Genomic DNA, 16,050 nt, shown 5'->3' with positions numbered 1-16,050 from the left:
TCACCAATTAAAAGAGAATTTAAAATATTATCTTGAACTTACAGTTTTTACACCCATATTTTATCTTTCTACTAAATAAGTTGTTTACTTAAAAAGATTATGAATTTAACATTCCACCAAGAATTGTAAAGGGTACATGACTGGCACCATATTAAACAAACAAAAGAAAAAAGAAAAAGCTAGAATAGATGACTATTTTTGAAAATATTTACTTGTTGGGAGAAAAGAAATCTGTGATATTTTCTCACATTTGTTAGAAAAGGATAATCAATTCTGCAGACAGTAAGATATTCTAAGAAGCAATTTAGCCTTCACACCAAATAATCAACAAAAAGAGGTGAGATTTAATTAAAATGTGAACATAAAACAAGAATACTTTGCTATTTACTACTGAATAGTGCTAAATTACCTTTTATTTGTTGCAGAATCACTGGGGAAAATTGTTTAACAAATGTTACATATTCCTGTGTAATTAAAAATTATTATGAATATTGGGTAAAACTGTCAGTAATGGAAAAGGTCATAGAGAAAAACTGTTTAAGCATCATTCTTGAAATGCTGAATTTCTCACAACACTGAAAAAGACTTTTGTCTGTCATTCATAAAAACATTAACTTTGTTTTCTCAGGACATCAATTAACATTTACTTACACTAGCTGTTCTTTCCCATGTGACTCTTTCTTTCAAAGGGTTCAAAACTGAAATCTTGTAGCAACAGCCATTTAAGGCAATTTAATCATTTGATAACTACTGGGAATATTTAAGATTAACATCTCTGGGGGGGGGCGGGGTAGAGGGTGGGAAGGGATAGACTGGGATTTCAAAACTGTAGAACAGATAAACAAGATTACACTGTATAGCACAGGGAAATATACACAAAATGTTATGATAAATCACAGAGAAAAAAATGTGACAATGAGTGTGTATATGTCCATGTATGACTGAAAAATTGTACTGAACACTGGAATTTGACACAACACTGTAAAATGATTATGAATCAATAAAAATGTAAAAAAAAAAAAAAGATTAACATTTCTGAGTTTTAGCTCATACAATGTGATTGGATTGGTTCCTTCTAAATTCTAGGAACCTGTAAGAGGACTGCATGCAGAGTGTAACAAAAAGGTAAAATTTTGTTAAAAACAAAAGAAAAAACAAAAATGACTGTGAATTTTGTCTCATGAAAAATAGAGGGATGACATTTGATTCAAGAAATTTCTGCAAAGACCAGGGAGGTCTAAAACTGAGCTTCAGGAACAGTTCTCAGAGCTTTCTGACATGCTGTTCCCAGGTTATAATCCTCAAGTTTGGCTTGAGTAAAATTTTCCATTTCTTAAAAAATAAAATAAAATTGAGGTTCAAAGATTACTTCTACAGTATGACACCTGCCTCCAAGATCAGGTAAAAGAAGAGACCGTACATGTAAAATGAGGTAATAAGCAGGTTGTGCATTTTTCATCTCTTTGGAGGTCTGTATGGGACTTGGTTGGGCATATTACTTCTCTACTGACACTTCCAATCTCTAGCTGTAGAATCTATGTTGGGCTTAGATAATTCCCAAGGGCTCTTCCAGTTTTATATTTTAGGAAAAGGAAATTATATAAATCCATATGCCATAAATTATCACTCACAGGCATGGGAAAACTGCTTATATAGAAAGTAAAGCCTTTACATATATTCTTCACTCTCAACCTGTCAGTGTATGTAATTTCATGTATTATATATACATGTCAAACTATAAAACTTGTTCAATCGGAGCATTTTTCTGAAAGATAATGGTTCCACATTAGGGTTAATATATAATGTATTACTTATGCTCTCTAAAGCTTACAAAGTTTTCTTTTCTGGTATTAGTATTAGTAGTTTTTAACTTAATGTTTATCCTATATGAGGGAAGGACTGATTTGAATCAAAAACAACTTCAAAATAAAATTCTCCTCGAAAGGGAGCATGAATACCAATGTCTTTTCAATCTTGCTGTTGCAAGTCAAGTTCCCGAAACATCAGTACCTCATTATATAGAAGGTATGAAGAATTTAGGTTTGGCAGTGTCATTGAAGAATTGTAACTTTGGATCAATCACAGAGATTTGGAAAAGTTTAGTTTCTTTAATTACTAACACAAAAAAGTTAAGAGTTTGTAGTAAATAATCTACGAAATCTCTTGTCTTGCAATATTATGATTCTGATTATACATATTATATACAATACTACATATAGACAGTATATATCATATATATATAATACATAACAGTTTCTAAAATATATTTTCCCACTACCGAGTATATATCTCTCAGGAAGAAAGCACTAAACATTAAGAACTTTGACTAATTAAGTGTAAAATATCACTTATATGTAGAAATCTAAAAAATGAAACAAACTAGTGAATATAACAAGACAGAAACAGACTCACAAATACAGAGAACAAACTAGTGGTTACCAATGGGAAGTTGGGAGGAGGAGGAAGCATGACGGGGTAACAGATTAAGAGGAACAAACTACCACAAATAAAATAAATAAGCTGCAAGGATATATTGTAAAACACAGGAAATATAGCCAATATTTTATAATAATTACAAATGGAGTATAACCTTCAAATAGTAAGTCACTATGTTGTACACTTCAAAGTTATATAATATTGTAAATCAACTATGATTTAAAAATAAATAAGAAATGATTAATTATGTAGTACTTTGTAAGTGATGCTCCATAATAATTTATTCAGTTGTTTATTTACATTAAATATCTTCCAAAGTTTAATTCCTCACCAAGATATATTATTTGATTCTCTAATACCTCTCAGAAGGAAATAAAATAGTTAGTACTTTCTCTGCTTGACAAAGAGAATAGACAGAAGTTAATGAGCACATGGGATGTGCTTCAATAGTTCATAGATCAGTGTCAGAAGCAGAATAAAGGGGGAGTCCACAAAGTCTACATAGTTTTCCAGTAAATACTATGTCTTTAATTTTCTACTGCACCTTATAATAATATATGAGTGATGGTGTTTATGTGTTTTGGGATAGTGGCTGAGAAGGGGTAGAAAGGCTGTAATCATTAAGAGATATGATAAGATATCAAGAAGGTGAATTCATTGTACAAGGAATCCTGGGACACTAATACAGACTAGATTTCAAGGCCACAGAGCCCTTCCTTTGGTTTTCTAGCTACTGAGATTCACTGAACCTTATTAGTAAAGGCTCACCCTAAAAAGGTGATAACTGATCTTCTGCAAATATAAATGTTTCTTCAAACTTTCAAAAAATTGTCTTAGTCTTTCCAAAGTTTACACAAAGTGTAAATTCAGGTCTTTAGAGAATGGGATAACCCAGTAACAAAATTTTTCATACCACCAACTGCAAAGTTGTCTCAAATACTGATGTCGAAAATAAAGGGTAAGTAGGTATTTTCTCACTTAGGACATCAAATGCATCAGGTCAAAGCTCTTGATAGTTTCTCTTTTCTTTTCCTAGTCGAACTGTTTTCACATTCATATAGTTGAATTAAATGAGTGTTTTGCCATCTTCCTGGTTGTTCCTTACTGTTTTTAGCTATTTGGCTTTCACCATTAGCTTTCAATTCCTCAGTAATAATGATTATCAAAGATCAAGCACAAAAATAATGGAAATGCAGAATAATTTTTAAAACAATTTGGCTATGACTTTAATTTCACTACCTTAAAGGTGTTTTCCCTTTAGTAAATATGCTGACATACAGTTCAAACTGTTTGGTCTACCACAAATATGTTTATACTTCAAGGGAAAATAAGCCATTTTATTAAAATTAAAGATAAATATTATGATCAAAAACAAGCTAATTAACAGACGCACCTCAGGAAATTGCCTGCACTTCCAAATTTGTTGAGCCAAAAGATGCACAGCACTTTTCACAGACCACGTGGACCACACGGAAGAGAGAGCCCCCTGGAGCTATTGAAATCCTTACCCAAGAAGATGGAGCCAAGGGCATTAGAGAGAGTGATAAAAACTAGATTCTGAGGAACTGGTGGAGCACTATGAGCCCTGACTCTGCTCACGTGACTACAATCCATTTCACACACAGCAGACACAGTAAATCAGACTGTGACACAATCTTTTTGCTTCCTGACTTCCCACTGCACTCAGAGTGAAACCCAAATGCTCTAACTTGGTTTACAAAGCCCTACATAGCCTCATTTACTTCCCCTTCTGACTCATCTCAGGTCATCTGACTCGCCTTCACCCAGGGCAGGTCACAGGCAGATCCCTGTACTCCTCCCCTAACGCGGGAAGCTCCCTCTGCCTGCAACCCTTTCTCCCTGAGCTCTTCCACAATGGTTTGTTCCTGTCATTTAGACACCAGGTTAAATGTGACCTCCACATACATCTCCTGCCAGATAAGCCACTCTAAAGTAGTGACAAAGACTCTCTCCTTGACCAGACTCTAGACAGGCTCCTCTAAGCCCTCTTTTCAACCCAGGTCTTGTCCTCTGGGGCCCTGCCCTCAACTTGCCTAAGCCAGTCTTGGCAAAGAACTCCAGTAAGCCATCCTCCCACCCTTGATATTTATGCACCCTTGATAACTAATCAAGTTCTTCATGGCCCATCCTTGATATCTAAGTCCTTGGTCTGCCTTTAATAAGAATCTCGTTATTCTAAGCCGGTTTTGCAAGTATCCCCCTACTTTTGTTGTCTCCTCTTGATAATTTTCCATTCACTGACCCCCTCAATTCTGTTCCCTGGCCATAAATCTCCAAATGTCCTTGCTGTATCAGAATTAAGCTCAGCTCTTTCCCTTACTGCAGTAATATTGAATAAAATCTATCTATTGCCTTTGTCTGATTCTGCCACTCTTTGACAGTAGCCACCCAATGCCCTGCTATTAAACTACCCTATTTTAAGTCTCTGCACAGAACCAGTCCCTATGACAGCATTTGATGGTTTATTTGTTTATGGCCTATCTCCTTACACTGGGGTGCAAGGCTTTGGAAAAGCGGGACACTGTCTCTCTCGATCACTGCTTCATCAGCAGTGTGAACCTACAATATGGCAGGACAATGGCTAAACACTTAACAAATGTTGAGTTTAACAATTAAAAATCGTATTTTCATGGTTTATCTAAAGGGGTGTGAAAATGCACACAAGAGAATGCTGAAAATTAGCATATACATAAGACTTATTGTAAAAAAAGCAGAAATGAATAAAACTAGTATTAAAAGTTGCTCCCTCTGGTTTCTTCTTCACACATGATTTGTGCTTTCCAAATTCTCCACTAAATGTGTGTATTATTTTGAAAATCAGAAAAACACACAAAAATAGCACTGAAAGAAAATGGTTGAGTAAATAACAACTTTTCTTTGGTTTAATATGTTTCTTTGGGAGAAACCTTTCACTTGCCACAAATTCTCAGATTATTGATTCTGTGCCAAGAGAAAGACACCTAAAAAAATAAAAATGTAACAAGCAAATTTTCACAGGAGAAAAAATTGTCAGAAGTAGTATTTCCTTCTTTGAAGTTTTAAAATCTGATAGGTTTTAAGAAAACCAAGCAAATAGCAGAATGGAGGAAGGCAAAGAAGAGGGTAAGAGTCTCACATTCTCAGGTATCAGATTATCTATTTCAGAGAAATCAGGACCAACTGCTGTTTTCCCTTTGTAATCTGACCAGTAGTGAGTAAGTGCAAGTGATCCGTGCGAAAGTGTTCACCGGGCACAGTAATCTCAGCAGGAAGAGCCACGCTTGGCTCACAGCCCCGTCCGTCCCAGCTCTCCAGTCCACCCTCAGATGTCCACTGTGGCATCTGCCTTTAAAACACACCTTTGTGTGCCACTGCTTACAATTTTATGACAATTACTGTTGCTGCTGTTTAATCATTTTTCTTTACGGGAGTAAATATGACATTGTCACATTACATGACATGGAGATCCACTGATCAGGGTAAAACAAAAAATAACTCATCCTCATTTCTCCAATTAAAAAAAAAAGAGCTTTAGTGGAATCCACTGGGCAACTCCTGCCTCAGGGCCTTTACACAGGCAGTTTGTCCCTCTGCCTGTAAAATTCCCTGCCTCCTCCGGCCGAGAGCCTAATGACCGGCTTCCTCTTGTCTTTTAGGTTTTCACTCAAATTTCATTCTCAATAAAGGCATCCTGACCAATTATTTAAAACATAATCCTCCAATACACTCAATTTCCTTTCCCTGCTTTCTTTCTCTCCTGGTAATTATCACAATCTAACATTCTCTACTTCATTTACTGTCTATCTACCCCAACAATGCCAGCTCCATGGGGGCAGGAATATTGCTCTCTGTGTTCCCATTGTATTCCCAGAATATTCATTTGTTGAATGAATGAATAATATGAGTGAATCTGCCACTGTCACGATTTTTGAGATTGTATCTTGGAAGTTTAATCTAGCTGTGATTTATACTCTGAAGTACAGGATCATGAGAAATCTCTTCTGTTAGAAAGGGTCCGAGAGTTCAAAGACCTGAAATTTCCACAGTTGCTTTTGTGCTCCTGAAACATCCTGAGAGAGAGAAGAAAATCTCAAGCAAGGTGACCAAGGAGTTATGACCTCGGCAGATATGCACCCCTAAAAGTATTCTCTGTTGTGTCAGAATGTGTTGATGGTGCTATGTCATAAAACCTTAGAATTTTTCCCAGTGTACAACTTCCCCTTTTTTTTGGTAAAGTTATTTTGCATAGGGTGTCAAAATGAAAATCATTCTTGATTTAGTTGGGGCGTCTTTGGGTTGACTTTGGCCCGCTAGAGGAAATGGAGGCAACTAGTTTCATTATCTACAAAAACTGAGTTTCATAGAAGGATCCTGATTAAAAACAAAACAAGCAAAAAACCCACTCTCCTTCATAAGAAGAACAAGTTCAGTAAACAAAGATTTCATTTTATCTTAAACCTAAGCAAGCAAAGTACTCTTTGAACTATACAGTGGGTCACAGTGTATAATTTCTCTTTAGCCAACATTATGGACTGAACTATGTCCCTCCAAAATTCATGTTGAAATCCCAACTCCCAGTGCCCTCAGAATAGGACTACATTGGAGGTAGGGTTTTTATAAGAGTAATTAAGTTAAAATGAGGTCATTAGGGTAGACCCTAATCCAATATTATTAGTGTCCTTATATAAGAAGAAATTACAACAGAGACAGCATATAAAGGGAAGACCAAGTGAAAACACAAGAAGACAGCCATCTACAAGCCAAGGAGAGAGGCCTCAGAAGAAATCAACTCTTCCCATACCTTGCTCTCAGACTTCTGTTTTCTCACAATTGTGGAAACATTTCTCTATTTAAGCTACCCAATCTATGGTACTTTGCTACAGTAGCCCTAGCAAAAGAATACAGCCAACCAAGAAATGCCACAGACTTTTATCAGGATAAAATACTAGTAGAGGCAGATCTGCATTTCAGAGTTGTTTTGTTCTCTCCACAAACCAGAAGGTTCCCTTTAGACAGCTGCTAGTTTGTTAATGCTTTAGAGTAACATGGTAGTGCTTACTTATTCACTTCAGAACCTAAAAAGTGCCTACAAAATGCAGGACACTACACTTCAAGGCAGGAATAGAAACTGAATGGCTCTATACATAAAAATAAAGAACTATAAAACTTAGTCAATGATTTTGCTAATTCTACTGCACTAGCACTCCTTTTCTTCCTTTTACATCAGAAAACTTTGATTGCCAATAAAACTGACAGACCTGGGACAGTAACATTTTTCCAAAATAATCAAAATTATTGTCACAAAATATGGCATTTTCTTTTCCTCTGATTCTTTCTTCTATTTCTCTTATATTAATCAATGTTTTAAAATTTTGAACATTATCATGCTATTTTATAATTCATGAGGGAAAATATTCCAAAATATTTTTACTGGCTTCTGGAAGAGAATCAATAATTATGAAGTAAACACTTTATAGGATAGATGAAAAGTAGCAGCTGACTAACATAATGGCAGAAGTTCTGTCTCTCCATATTTCAATAGCAGCAGCTGACAATCCTTAAAGACACATAAAAGCACTATTCAACCAATGATGCCTTATATCTTTAAACCATTCTTATGAAAGATCTGCTATTTTTTGAAAAACTTTCGAAAAACTCTGAAGAACCTAATGTAACAAAGAACAAAGTCAGGAACCTATTTGAAAATATTCTAGATTATTAAATTAACAGTTTTAATTGTGACAAAAAAATACAGAACATAAAAATTTAATTAATATTTAAAATATACTGAAAACATTTTCTTACCAATATTGGGGTGCTTCAAAAGACGGCAGATTCTAGCTTCCCTTTCCAGTTTCTGGTGATCTGTTTTTTTAAAAAAAAAAAACACACAAAAATGAATCACAACGTTTAGCCAAAATAAAAAGATTAAAAGGCAATAAACAGCATATCAAAATGACATAGCTTTTACATTTACTTATCTTTTGATTTGTTTTTAAAAAGTAAACATTTGAATTTGGAATTAGGTGAACACAACATAGTTTGACAGTCTAATTATTTTTTTATTGACTTGATGCTTGATAGAGTGAGGTACAGAATAGAGTTGAATTTAGATGTGGGCTGGGGACAAGCGAAAATGGCACCAAAGAATAGTATTCTTTCTTATCTTCACCCTATGTATATCATGTTATAACAACTTAAAGAAGCCAGTATAGACACACATTTAAGCAAAGGATATATATCTGGCAATTGGAACACCAATGGAACAAGTGCTAAACAGGGTTAATTACAGTTTATCCTTAACAATGATGTGTTCCCTGTCCCATCATATTTTCTATCAACCCCTCTTCATACAATTGTTGGTCCAGCTTCTTGGGCGTGTGACGCTTTTCCTTATACCAAAGACTCCCCAAAACCCTAAACTGCTTGCTCATCTCCACCCTTTTCTGTTTCCCTAACCATTTCTTTGAAGGGGAGTAGACCACTGTAACTATCTGATACTCTTCTCTGGTTTCTTTATGGTAGTTCCTGTACACATAATTGTAGCCAAAAGCACTACCCAAAACACAAAATAAATGGCAGAAAGAGGCACAAACACAGGAGAAACACATGTTGCCAACAAGAACAGTACTATGGAGTGGTCCTTAGTTGTAAGCGTTTATATACAGAACTTGATTTAGACCCTATAATAGCCCTCTAATATAGGCAATATTATTATCTCTATTTTACAAATACAAAAATTAAGGCAGACAGAGGTTAAGTGGCTTGCCCTAGATTACAAAATTAGTAAGTGACATCTACCAAATCTGCTCACATTAAATATTGTCATAAAACAGTCTTTAGAGAATGAGGGGGACACCTACCTAACCATCCCATACACAGTTTATGCTAATGGTTCTCAAACTCTGTGGTCTCAGAACCCCTCAATACTCTTGAGGATTATCAGGGACCTCAAAAAACCTTTATCTGGATTAGATCTCTTAATGTTTAGTCTATTAGAAATAAAACTGAGAAAAAAATGTAAATTTATATTAATTCACTATAAAAACAATGAACCCATTACATTAACATAAGTCACTGCATTTAATTTTTAAACTCTCATTTGAAAATAATTGAAACTTACAGAAAATTTAAAGAGTATAAAAAACACCTGTGTACTCTTTATTCAGATACATTATTAATATTTTACTCCTTTTGTATCATTTATGCTCTCTCCCTCCCTGTAATTCATGTAATTGTAAACATATATTTATCTAATTGATACACAGGTATATATAAACATATAAATGTATATTTATACCTAAAATAACTTTTTTGAACCATTCGAAGGGAAGTTATAAACATTAAGGTCCTTTACCCTGAACACTTCAGTGTATATTACTAAGAATTGTGATATTCTCTTACAATCACAGTAGTTATCAACTTTATCAAATTTAACATTGATACAATACTTTAATCTATCGCACTTACTCAAATTTTGTCAATTTAACACAATGATGTCCTTTGTAGGATTTTTCTCCTTTTAATATAGGCTCCAGTCTTGGGTCAGATATGGCATTTAGTTGTCACTTCTCCTTTGCTCTTTTAATCTGGAATATTTCCATCATTTTCCTTTGTCTTTTAGGACCCGACATTTTTGAAGAATATCATCGTGTCTATTTCCTAAAGAGAATATTTCTCATTTTGGTTTTGTCAAGTGTTTCCTCATGATGTGACTGAGGCTATGCATTCTCAGCTAGCACATTATCCTTCTCAGGCTGTCACATCTAGAGGTACACATTGTCCAACTGCCCCTCAAAAGTGGTATCTTGGATCACCAGGTCGCAGTGCTGTGAAATTTCCCTGCTAAATAATTATTGTTTTAAAATTTTTTCCTCTGTAACTAGTAAGTACATGGGAAGATATTTGAAAACCAAGAAAACATCCTGTTCCTCATCAAAATTTCCCTCTAGGTTTGGCATTCAGTGATGATTCTTGCCTGAACCAATCTTTATTATGATGGCAGCCAAATGCTGATTTTCCAACACCAGCATAGTAACATATTTTTCGTGAAAAATACTATATTCCTCTCCCCCTTCCAAAAAAAAGTGAGAAGAGTGACACTGTTACATTTTTGCAATCTCTTTGAAGTCTGGCTTAATAGAGGACAGCTGAATTCTTATGTCTGCTTCTATATTCAATATGCTGCAAGATGTTGTTTGGGTGAAGTGTATGAAGACAATCTGACTCACAAGGACACAGAGTTGGACAAGAAGGAAGTATTATAATAGATAATTGGGCATGTTATTCTTTAATATTATACCAAAACTCAACAAATGGTAGTTTCTTAAAGGTTAGTTGCCGTGTGAAATCTGAAACCTTATTAATAAACTTTATGAATCATATCAATGAAGTTACGAACTTCAAATTTATTTTCAACACTATATTTTCTAATATAATAAAATTTTTACTCTGCCACATTAAAATCCACTGCTCCTCCTTGCACGTGGAGTCTTCTACTGAGGCATAATTTTATAACATGACACAGCGGTCATTTGGAAAATATCAGTTCAATACATTATACAGTTCTTGCAAATGTTGCCACGTTTCATTATACACTATCAGAAAAGTAACAGTTGTTAATATCACCACTAATCTCAGCAGAACATTCTTTAAATTCGGGGATCAGTCTAGGCTTCGTGGGCAGATACAAGTTTTCCAAAATTCCAATTTTGTTTGAAAGCCAGAATTGTGTTATTGGCAATAAATGCTGTCAGTTGTTCTTGAAATGACAGGATCACTTTGTTCATTTTTGAGAAAATGCCTGTCAAAAACCTAAATCTGAATAATCACAGCTAGTTGTTCAGTTATTTCAAGTAAAAATGGTGTTTCATGAAGTAGCTAGTTCATCTTCAAACACAAACAAACCTCAAATGTGCAGGTACAAGTGTTCTTTGAGCTAATAATTGTACTCTGATGTGGAGTAGAGGTGCTCTTTGCATTCTTCCTATTGAGTCATGCAGAATGTTGTGTGATCAAAGGTTTAATAACAGTAACAATTTTAATTGGTTCATCAAGGACAATCTGAAGTGAAATGAGCTCTTGCAATGAGGGGGTCTATGAGTGCATGTTGCTGAAAAATACAGAGTCCAATAGTACAGTCTGATACCACTGCTCTGATTCAGGCAAAGGTCTCAGCAATTTTATCCACTATTGCTTTTGCATCACATGTACAAGTGTCAACACATATAAAAAGAAATATCTGTCATTCAAGTCACCCAGTCTATGAAACTTTGTTATGGCCTCCCTGCAAACTAATAGACCTAAGTACTAGTTTTCTATCGCAATATAATGAATTGCCACAAACTTAGAAGCTTAAAACAGTACACAATTTTAACCTTGCATTGTCTGCGGGTGAGGAACCTAAGCATACTTTAACTGAGCTCTTGGCTTTAAGGCCTCTCACAAGGCTGCAGTGAAGGTATTAGCCAGGTTTGGGGTCTCATCTAAAGTCCTGACCGGGAGGGATCTGCTTCTGAGCCTGTCGAGTTGGTGACAGTACTTAATTTCTCAAGAGTTGGTGATATGAGGGCCTTAGCCCCTAGCTGGCCATGGGCTAGAAGCTGCCCTCAACTTGCTTGCCACATGCCAGCAACAACTTGCTTCATCAAAGACACCAAAAGCAAGAGTCTGCTAGCAAAAGGGAAGTCACTGCCTTGTCTAGCCTAATCACAGAAGTGACACCCCACCACACTTCTCATATCTGATTGTTAGAAGCAGGTCACTAAGCTGGCCCACTTTAAGGGGAAGTAATTATATAAGGAAAGGGGAAGCAAGGGTCATCGGGGCCACCTTAGAGGTTTTGTGCCACATCTGACTATAAGCACTGATGTTTTCACGAGCTTCTCTCTGATAAGCAGCTTCACTTACTTTCTCTTACACACAATTACATAACTTAGAGATCTCTTATGAATCATAAGGCATCTGCACTCTTCCACTGGGGCATGTTTTGACATCCCAAACAAGATGATAGAACTAAAGTTTGCATTAAAATCAGAATTTAGCAATAATGGAAATACATATTGCCTGTATGTTTCACATTCAACATCAAGTTCATGACTTTAGAGGAAGTAGGTAGGTGAGGAGGAGTGCCTATTATTACCAAAAGCCAACTTCTGTATTTATCCTGCTAAAGAGATGGAGTTAGTTTTACATTTAAAATTCCCTTCATTTTTAACTGACTGGGCAACAAAAATCATACACCCTACCCTCACCATTCCCAGCGATCACAGCTACAATGGTAAGAGGCCAAGACAGACCACAAAAGGCAAGAAAGACATCCATAATACTGTTTATCACCATCTGAAGATTTCCTTTTATTATCCCCACACCCTGCAGCTAGTGTAGAACCAGTTTCATTTATCATTTCATATTTATTAAAGTACTCAACCTATAATAGTTTGACTTTATTCGTCTCCTGTGAAGCTCAAGTCCACAATGTTATATGAATAAAAGTATAACCCTGCAGGCTGCAATCTTGTCAAGTCTGATAAGGTACATGCTGTTAGTGATATATGGTTGAAGACCTACCGTATAAAAATGCCTTAAGGAAAATATACTATCATTCAGTTTTGACACAGAATCAGTAGGGAATAGTACTTCCCAGGACAGAGAATTCTGGATTTTAAAACAGTTTCTGAGAATTTTGAGAAAATGTATTTATTTCTTCCTAGCTTTAAGGTATTTTTGGTTATTTCTAACTTAATAAGGTATTTTATTGCAGATGAGGTGGAAAACACAAATTTGGACCTAATGAAATAAATCCTTCACTCCTGTTCCCAATCTAATTTTAATCTTTATGCAAAATAACTCTGATCACAAATATAATTAAAATGCTAGCCTTGAATCACTTTCATAGAGCAATAGAAGTATCATTAAAGCTACATAAAGCAACAACTTATTTATCTGGCAGCATCAAGGAATGAGCTTTTATCAGTAAGTTAATTTCAAAAGTAACTCCCCCTCGCACTGTCAATGACAAAGCTTTAAAAGGTAGGGGGAATCTAATAGTCGTTGCTTTCGTGCATAGATGATGTAATTTAATCTTTTTGAAGCCACAGGTTCATCATTATTAGCTTTAGTTATTACTCTGCTATGTTTCAGGGAAGGCCTCAGAGGCTGCTGAGGTGTGAAAGCCCACAGGTCGCTGCCCTGTGATCCAGTCTGCCTCCTATCTCTCCATGAGGAATCACCTTGTCAGCATAGGTGATGCCAAGGGATGGTTTGGGCAGGGTGGGGAGTTTGGCTTTCTGTCTGAATTGGTCACTTACCACCTCTCCGCAACAGTGTGGGCACACACACACAAACACACACCCACACAGACAAACGTAAACATACAGCCTAAGGAGACATGGCTTTGCTACACCAAGACAGCTTAATTCTTCTAGCTCCCCCTCCCTTAAAACAGATCCCCAGCCCTAAAATCATCCTATACAGAAATTATGGAGGAGTCGGCCATGCGGCCCATGAAAATGCAAAGTTTAAAATCCAGCCCCACCATTAATTTTTGTTCTGCTGGCCTCCTGCTTCCCAGCTTAAGCCGCTGCCTTCCTGCTCCTGTCTCCTGGGTTCTCCCTTGGCCCTAGGCTCCAGTGTGAGATCAATGCCTCAGAGCCACCTTTTTTAAGCTGCTTCTCTGGCTTCTGCACTGCAACCAGCCCCACTTGATTCTCAACTTTTTTCACATTTGTTGGGCTTCTAAGAAACTACATTTTCAAGCAAGAAGCTCCCCTGTTCCCCATCTAAAACCAAAGCTGGCTGGTTATTCATTCTCAGAAGAGGGAAGAGTAAACAAAATAGACCTAAACTACCGCACATTTGTTGTCTGTTGCTGCGGTTGTTTATTATACCTTTTCTAGTCTTCATACTTTTTTTTTTTTTTTTTTTTTTTTTTGCTGCCAGCTCTTACTGCTTTGACTTTCTCCAGCAAGGATATAAAAATATACAATAATCACAGCCTGCCAGTGAGAACCTAAAGTGATCTCTGAATAAAAGGCACAGTCTTTAGTGTACAGATTCTAGAGCACTATAATGTGGCTACCTATATAGAGATCTTACTCCTGCAGGTTTTGGGATTACATTCTGAACACATTTTTCTTCTTAGAAAAATTACTTTTAGCTGAATGAGGCCTTTCTCTGGTAGGAATATAACTTCTGTCCATTTAAAGTAGGTCACATTTAAAACCAGATTGTGAGTTAGAAGGAACTATTTAAAGGTTCACTTCGTTACAAACCTGAGCATGATATGTATGAATTTAAAGCTATCATTTAACAAAAGGTTCTTTAAATTAATAAATATTATACTTTCACTTTACCCACTTATTTTGAACTATGTTTAATCCATACCATAAAATTGATTTTTTAAACTATGTATTTGACCCAGATTCTTCCTGACATCAGGTGTTGGTCACTCTCCATTATTCTGCTGCCCACTAATATCCTGGAGGGATGGAGATATCTCAGGTTTTGGAGCGAAGCAGACAAGAGTTGCTATCTGGTTCCACCAGTTACTATTAGCTAGGTGTCAAAGTTCCTTGACCTCTCAAAAGATTCTTCTATAAAATGAACATAAGCTACCTAGCACCTGGCACTGTACCTGGAACAAAGTATAAAATCAATAAATTGTAATCAATATCATCATTATTGTTACTAAAAATCTGTTCAACTTTAAAAGAACTAGATCCGTAAAAAATACATTAAAAAGTGTATCAATTCCATCAAGTATTACTCATTTTATATGCACTTTAATATATTATGAAAACATATTTTCCATAAAATCATATGATTATATTATTCAGGCCTTTGATAACTGAAATAGTGGGGAAATCACTGATTATCAGTGGTCAGAAAGAGACAAAATCAGTACAGTAAAATCTGGACAAAAACTCGTAGTTATTCAATTCTATGGTACACTCTAAATAGCTCAGAAATAAGAATACAGAAAAATTTTTATCTAAATGTAAAACCTTCAAATTAACCAGTTACATACAAACTAGTGATACTCTTATTCATCATTTCACATATCCAAAATAAATGCCATTCTGATAGATAAATTATCATATAATATTGTTTAAGAGGGAGCTGGCAGATAATATATTTCACATACTTCCTAGGTCTGTAAAGGAATAAGCAGTGAAACTTGATGTCACCATTCTTATGTTGTCCTACAGGAGAAATATCTTCCCTCTTCCACCACAATAATGGCATTCACTAAGACACATGACATTATATCTGCTATGAAAATAATGCTTTAAATAAAATTACGCAAATGTAAAACAAAATCCCTATCTTATAAGGCTCCTGGTTCCGCAGCAATTTAAGCAAGAATACAATGTTATAGACCTTTAAAAATTGTAAACAATAGTAAACATTAATTTTCATAAAATACTTCCATAAAAATGTTTGTTTAGTATCTGATTATACAGAATATCTACATAGCTACCAAAAATGGAGTGAGGAGATGGGAACACTGTTCGGACCTAACAGAAGTCTTAGGACATCTCTTAGCCCCTCACTAGCTCTCGCTGAGGGGCTAAGGAATTTGAACTGAGCTGGTATCCTTTGAAAGAGGGAGCA

The 16,050-nt window shown here is 35.7% G+C and overlaps 1 protein-coding gene across 7 annotated transcripts in view; it reads right to left on the bottom strand.

The window, feature by feature from the left end:
- The window catches only part of CAMK2D (calcium/calmodulin dependent protein kinase II delta), a 294,475-nt gene that overhangs the window by 196,486 nt on the left and 81,939 nt on the right, over positions 1-16,050 (bottom strand). For all 7 annotated transcript variants that reach the window (XM_072938444.1, XM_031691363.2, XM_006217352.4 and 4 more), the window contains one exon: positions 8,242-8,301. In XM_072938444.1, coding sequence (XP_072794545.1) covers positions 8,242-8,301 — 60 coding nt within the window. The remainder of the gene's footprint in view (positions 1-8,241; positions 8,302-16,050) is intronic.

The sequence above is a fragment of the Vicugna pacos genome, chromosome 2 (genome assembly GCF_048564905.1).
Source record: "Vicugna pacos chromosome 2, VicPac4, whole genome shotgun sequence".
Lineage (NCBI taxonomy): Eukaryota > Metazoa > Chordata > Mammalia > Artiodactyla > Camelidae > Vicugna > Vicugna pacos.
The sequence above is the reverse complement of the archived record's forward strand: the minus strand, read 5'-3'. Positions and strand labels throughout refer to the sequence as shown.